At 45.5% G+C, this 7,660-nt stretch overlaps 1 protein-coding gene across 1 annotated transcript; it reads left to right on the forward strand.

Annotated features, from left to right (window-relative positions):
• Positions 1-5,126: 5,126 nt before the first annotated feature.
• LOC308282097 (heat shock 70 kDa protein-like) lies at positions 5,127-7,127 on the forward strand (the record flags this gene model as incomplete). Its single annotated transcript, XM_080722441.1, has 1 exon — positions 5,127-7,127. The coding sequence occupies one exon, from the start codon at positions 5,127-5,129 to the stop codon at positions 7,125-7,127; it is 2,001 nt and encodes a 666-aa protein (XP_080578567.1).
• Positions 7,128-7,660: the final 533 nt, after the last annotated feature.

Consider the following 7,660-nt stretch of genomic DNA (forward strand, 5'->3'; position numbering starts at 1 on the left):
CAAGTTTGAAGTGAGCGGTGGTGCATGTGTGTGTGTCCTCAGAGTGACTTTATCTGTTCCTGTCTATGTCCCTAAGTGGCCGTGGCCGTGTGTGTGTGTGTGTGTGTGTGTGTGTGTGTGTGTGTGTGTGTGTGTGTGTGTGTGTGTGTGTGTGTGTGTGTGTGTGTGTGTGTGCACACCAGCGCCTACCACTGGTCACCAGCGGTATTGCAGTTCATGATACAAAGCCAGCCAGCTAGCCAGACAAAGTGACTTGGAGTCAGTGGAGTAAAGTACATTAAGTACAATTTTGAGGTATTTGTACTTTACTTAAAGGGCAACTTCACCTCTGGGACAACCAGATCTTATTTTATTGTTGTTTGGGACACAATCAACACAATCCTGAGTAATTTGTTTGTGTTCAATCTGTGTTTTGAGATATTTTAGTATTTCAGCAGTGCTAGTGATGCATTTTGCATCATATGATGCAGCATGATAATGCAAAATGCAATATCGTGTCCACGTGTTACCATAGCGCACAGCTGGCTGTTTCCAATGTTTTTTTATGTAAACAGTGGCGGATACAGCCTGGCAACGGATACGTCTATTTCAATGGTTTTTTTTTTTCTTCGAAAGCTGTCACCGAGTCTACACGTCTACTAGATGAGTCGATGCGTGCACGTGCCCACGTTAAAAGATTAGGACAATTTGGCAGCTGCTTAGTACATATATGTTTAAAATGGCAGCAAAATTGTTAACAGACGCTCAAAGTTGAATCTCAACACCACTGACATTCAGAGTTTAAGACACTTCAAACTTGAAAGTCATCTCTCATCAAAGTGCGTTATCAAATAACTATCTGAAAGACAATAGGTGGCCCGAGATACCCATCAGCTAATTAAAACAAAGACATAATTAATGCTAATGAAATCTGACAAGGGAACGTTTTAACTCACCCACTGCATATGTCGAGTTTGACGAGCTATAGTTATGGGTCCACTCTGCTTATGACGAATATGACGAGTTATCAATTAGCTTTAATAACTATAAAACAAAAAAGTATGATCGCCGATTCGCCGTCCATAGCGCTCTATGGACCCGCCCTATTCACAAAAAACGGATCTGGATGTTCCAGAACGGAAATGGGGGGGCGGGACAACGACGCCTGTATCCTGTCTGCCGAAATGTCATCCGGTTCAATGTTGTGCAACACCAGCGTGGCGCTCCGTCGGTTTCGCTTTGAGCGATGGAAGGCTGTAGTGCTTTGTTGCTTACCGTGCCTGGATCGTATTGTGAATGCAATCGGTGAACCATCGCGCAATGGATTCGCGCGCGCGCCCACGTTAAAGGTAGGCAAAATCCTGGCGGTGTGGACCATTAGAAGGGTCTTAAAAATAGCGGTGGGTGAGTTAATTGGTTGCATCGCTATACCTTAGGGAGTTCAAATCTCTCGCTTCTATTTTCTCTCCTTTCTAACAATACGCTTACCTTTGATCAAAAAGATCACAAGGTTGAGGAAAACAAAATGGCAGAATACTGTTTGCTATCATTGTCTTGTTAATTAAATCAGGCTGATGTTTATCAGAATCAAACGGACCAATAGGCAGGCTGGAATTAGACTTCTGTTGAATCCTAATTGGCTAAAATATCTCTGCTGACGGGCAGAAACCAACTATGTCAAACATATTAACTTTTCAGGAAATTAATAAAACAAGTTTTTAAAAGTTGGTAAGGTGACTTTATACATCGTACTTGCATGTGTCATTATAATTATCATTACCCAAATTCAGCTCAAGTGTTTTTTGACCATTAGTGTGGAGATAATCATTATGAGGTTTGAACGACAGTTTGAGGATCCAAAGGAACTATATGTTCATATTAACAACTTAAACCCTACGAACTCATGTAGCTGCTGATTTCCTAAACATCTTCACGGAATAGCTAATTAACAATAGCCAATATTGGTGTCCATGGCAGCTTATAGATCTGCTATTTACAATGCACGACAATGCAACATGACAGAGGATGAATTTCCCTGACACTACTGTTTGACTGAACTTAAAGGCAAAGACATGTACTTACCATTTGAATTGATTCAGTCGGCGCTGAATAAGTCAAAGCAAATGGCAAGTGCAGCTTATGTAAGGATGTTTTTCTATCTGTGAATCAGTCCGCTGTCATCCTAATATATGCCTGTCTGGTAAAACTGTCAGTTATACATAATGCATGTGTCCCCTGTATACTGTTGTGCTGTGAACCCACTCCACCAAAAAACATATCAAATGAAGCCAGGCGCGTCACACCAAATGCTGGGCCCTGGGCACAAGGATTCACTGCGGGCCCCCCCATGAATGTTAACTATTGAAAAATAGCAGATATACAAGCTCACAGCGCGGCTGAGAGCTTGTAGATCTGCTATTTTTTGAAAAAAATTGAAAATGTGTGCAAGAAACATTATGTTTCCATGTCAGTGGTGCTCAAAATTTTCATGTCAAGGACCCCCAAGATGATATGTATTTGGCCACGGACCCCCATCTGAAAATATTTAGTTCCAGTGAGCCTCCCCCAGAAGCAAAATTTCAGTTACAAATGTTCGCTTAAAAATACATATATTCAAAGATTTGCGCACATTTTCACAACTTTTCAAAAATAGTAGATCTACAAGCTTGCAGCGCGGCACTCGGTGCCGCGCTGTGAGCTTGTATATCTGCTATTTTTCAATAGCTAAAGTTACTAGGGCCCCTTCACCTTGGGCCCTAGTAAACTCAGTCCCACTTTCCCCCCGCATGTGACACCCATGAATGAAGCCATTGGCTTCAGAGCTCCAGAGAGGAGTATAAAGGTTACGTTTACACATAAATCAAGTCGTCCCGTTGCTATTTCTGCCAGAATGATACTCTAATAACAACTTGATCTGTGCCTTTTTTTCCCTCGTTCTCTCTCTCTCTTTCTTTGACAAAAGGATTCCCTTTTGGAGTTGTGAGCTCATTACCAAAAATCCGCTGAGGGAAATCAATTCCATTCAATTTCATTTAATTTCATTCAGCGTTATTTATCTAGCACCAAATCACAACACGTCTCATGACACTTCAGATGCAGAGCTTGATCATAGTGTGTTTCTCTCTACAGAGACACAGCTGTTTATTCACCAGCAAGAGCTTATGGTGACAGCGCAAAGTAGTCAAACCTTTGTTTGTGCCAAGAGCCTCCAAATTGATTTGTATGTGGCCGCGGACCCCCATCTGAAAATGTATTTTTTGCCAGGGATCCCCATAGAAGAGAAGATTTGTGTTACAAATATCTATCTATAAATGCGACAAATCTCTGCGTGTATGTATCTCTGCGTGTATGTAACCCGCGTATCTCGAGAACCGTTCGTCCCACCGGCTTCAGATTCGGCACGCGCGTTCCCCGACGCGGCGCGGAGTGCAGTGCCGAGCCTCGACCCGACCCGACGCACGGTTTTCCGAAACCGGCGCAAAACGTTTGGAATCTCCTTATGCAGAGCTGATTGTTGACATCAGGCTGTTCCGGAGGAAATCGGCGCAAGCGCTGACTCATTGTGACATCACTTCATAAAAGGCTCTGACATCACGTACTCCACATGAGTCAACAAAAAATCTCTGTGAATGTGTATGTATGTATGTAATCCGCGTATCTCGAGAACCCTTCTTCCCACCGGCACGCGCGTTCTCCAGATATGGGCATAAAATTAATGCCCGTATGCGGAGCTGATGTCTGACATCAGAGTTTTCCGCAACCGGTACTGTGTGTGCAGAGATCTCCATATATGGGCATAAGGGGACAAAGGCAAACAGATGGTCAAAACGGGTCCTATGACAACAGGTATATTGGGGTTTGCATTAAAGGGTGGGGACAAAGGCAAACAGATAGATGGTCAAAACGTGTCCTATGACAACAGGTATATTGGGGTTTGCATTAATGGGGTCCGCTCCAAAAAAGATAAATAAAATAAAAGAGACAAGACAAACATAAGACAAGCAACAAAGCGTGGGACTGGGAGGATGACTTGAATGATGCAGATTTAAGCAGGCTGCGTATTCTGCTTAAAGAAGAAACAAACAAAAAGCGACAGAGATCTCATATATGGGCATAAAATGGACGCATATAAACAGATATCTCCATATGCTTAAAGAAGAAACAAACAAAAAGCGACAGAGATCTCATATATGGGCATAAAATGGACGCAGATAAAAAGATATCTCCATATATGGCATATATGGGCATGAAATGGACGCAGAATCACAAAGATCTCCATATACGGGCATAAAGGGACACAGACAGACAGATACAGAGATCTCCATATATGGCCATATATGGGCATAAAATGGACCCAGGATTATATCTGCAGTGATCTCCATATATGGACATAAAATGGACGCCGACAGAGAGACAGATACAGATATCTCCATATATGGGCATAAATGGACACAGGCAAACAGATGGTCAAGACATATGGAGTCCTATGACAACATCATATGACAACAGGTATTGGGGTTTGCATTAAAGGGCGGGGCATTCATTCCCTATTTACATCGTTCCCGAGTTGGCCAGGTCGCCGACTAGACGCTGGGCCGCCCGAAGGGCGGCCCAGCTTCTAGTTCATTATAATGATCAGAAATGCTATGACCGCGCCACGCCGTACCGCGCCGCGGCCATACCGTGCATCACCGCGCCGCGCAGCGCCGCGACATGTGTCCGTCTTTAGTGCTTCTTCCCCAGCTGGAATTCAGCCTTCAACCACCAGCAGCGGGGGTGAGACTTCCGCATCACAAAACAGACCTAACGTCTAGTATCTGTAAATCTCTATGTCTCCATATTTCCTCACCCAAATATTCCCCATACGAACTTTGACCGTCATCTAACTGACTGACTATTAGGCAAATGTATTTACTGTGCTCATACACATAAAGTAACTGATGTTACGGACAAAACGCCCATACAAGGAGATATGCACGTGTGTTGAGTTCGGCCGCTCGCTTTGCACCGGTGTGACTTTTCTATATTTGAAAACATTCACAATGCCTCTAAGCCAGTCACCGTGATGTCACAACTAACAGTGCTGTCACGCAGCCAATAAATAAGCTCCCAGTCCGCACAGACACTTTCTTTAGTTATTATTCAAGATGTCTGCAGGAAAAGGTGTCGCTATTGGTATTGACTTGGGAACCACCTACTCCTGTGTGGGGGTTCTCCTGCACGGCAAAGTAGAAATCATAGCCAATGACCAGGGCAACAGGACCACACCCAGCTATGTGGCTTTCACCGACACTGAAAGACTCATCGGGGGTGCAGCCAAGAACCAGGTGGCAATGAACCCCACCAACACCGTGTTCGATGCCAAGCGACTGATCGGGCGAAGGTTTGACGATGCAGTGGTGCAGTCAGACATGAAGCACTGGCCCTTTACGGTGGTGAGTGATGGAGGAAAGCCCAAGGTGCAGGTGGAATACAAGGGGGAGAACAAATCCTTTAACCCAGAGGAAATCTCTTCCATGGTCCTGGTAAAGATGAAAGAGATAGCTGAGGCCTACCTGGGCCAGAGGGTGAACAATGCGGTCATCACCGTCCCAGCCTACTTCAATGACTCCCAGAGGCAGTCTACAAAGGATTCTGGCACCATTGCGGGGCTGAATATACTGAAAATAATAAGTGAGCCAACTGCAGCTGCCATCGCATTCGGACTTGATAAAGTCAAGTCAGGGGAACGCCACGTCCTAATCTTTGACCTGGGCGGGGGCACGTTCGACGTGTCCATCCTGACGATCAAGAAAGGCATCTTTGAGGTCAAGGCTACAGCTGGAGACACTCACCTGGGTGGGGAGGACTTTGACAACCGCGTGGTCAACCACTTTGTGGAGGAGTTCAGGAGGAAACACAAGAAGGACATCAGCCAAAACAAGAAGGCTCTGAGGAGGCTGCGCACAGCCTGTGAGAGGGCTAAGAGAACCCTGTCTTCGAGCTCCCAGGCAAGCCTAGAGATTGACTCCCTTTATGAGGGCATTGACTTCTCCACTTCCATCTCCCGAGCTCGCTTTGAGGAGCTGTGCTCTGACCTCTTCAGGGGAACATTAGAGCCTGTGGAAAAGGCCCTCAGAGATGCCAAAATGGACAAGGGAACCATTCATGACATTGTCCTGGTTGGAGGCTCCACCAGAATCCCTAAAATACAGAAACTCCTGCAGGATTTCTTCAATGGCAGGGAGCTGAACAGGAGCATCAACCCAGACGAGGCGGTGGCTTATGGAGCTGCTGTACAGGCTGCCATTTTGTCAGGCGATAATTCAGAAAATGTTCAAGACCTTCTGCTGCTGGATGTGACACCTCTTTCCCTGGGCATCGAAACAGTTGGAGGAGTTATGTTCAATCTCATCAAACGGAACACCACCATCCCCACTAAACAAACCAAGAACGTCACCACTTTCTATGACAACCAGACTGGGGTCTTCATCCAGGTGTATGAAGGAGAGAGAGCCATGACCAAGGACAACAATATGTTGGGCCAGTTTTGGCTGTCAGGAATCCCACTTGCTCCCAGAGGGGTTCCTCAGATCGACGTCACCTTTGACATAGACGCCGATGGCATCTTGAACGTGTCCGCGGTGGATAAGAGCTCGGGCAAAGAGAGCAAGATTACCATCACCAACGATAAGGGCCGGCTCAACAAAGAAGAGATCGAGAAGATGGTGCAGGACGCTGACAAATTCAGAGCTGAAGATGACGCTCAGAGGGAAAGGATCGCTGCAAGGAACTCGCTGGAATCCTACGCCTTCGGGATGAAGAGCCGTGTGCAGGAGGACAACATGAAGGAGAAGATCAGCGAAGGGGAGCAGAAGAAGGTCATTGGGCAGTGTGATCAGGCCATCGCCTGGATGGAGAACAACCTGCTGGCTGACAAAGAGGAGTACGAACATCGGCTCAAAGAGCTGAAGAAGGTGTGTGAGCCCGTCATCAGCAAAGGAGGAGGAATGCCAGCAGGCAGCAGCAGAGAGGACGCACAAGGAAGCTCCCAAGGCCAAGGCCCGACCATTGAGGAGCCAACATTGGGGATTGGCAAAAGACGAAAGAGAAAAAGACAAAAGAAAAAAGATGAAAAGTTAATAGGGAAAAAAAGTAAAAATGTATAGTGCCTTGCAAAAGTAGCGTACTGTGAAAAGGAACTCAAATAGAAAAAAAGTGAGTGGTGGTCGTGCTTGCATAACGTAAGCTAGGATTTGTGTCTGTACACACACGTTTTGCTATGGCAAAACGCTGAGGAAAAACGCTACAGACATACGACATATGACATCACTAGACAAACATGAGGCTACGGCAAAACGCTGAGGAAAAAGGCTACAGACACACGCAGAGCCACTCTACCGCTCAAAAATTAAACAATCTGACTCGAAAGGGTCTGAATAATTTTGCAAGGTATTTACTGTATTAATCCTCCTCTGGTAAAACTGCATGTACTTAATGTACTTAATAGTAGAACTAGGGTTGCAACGGTACTCAGTGTTACCGGTGAGCGAGCACAACACCGAGTACTTTACTTTCACACCGATAACACCGTTAAATAAAAAGAAAACGCATCCACTGCTCTGTTCTGCCCGGAGGAGCACAGTAGAGATGTGACGTTCTTCCGCTCTTTTGAACAGCTCTTTTAAATGAACGATGGGAT

This window comes from Nannobrachium achirus, assembly GCF_963921795.1.
Source record: "Nannobrachium achirus genome assembly, chromosome: 3".
Lineage (NCBI taxonomy): Eukaryota > Metazoa > Chordata > Actinopteri > Myctophiformes > Myctophidae > Nannobrachium > Nannobrachium achirus.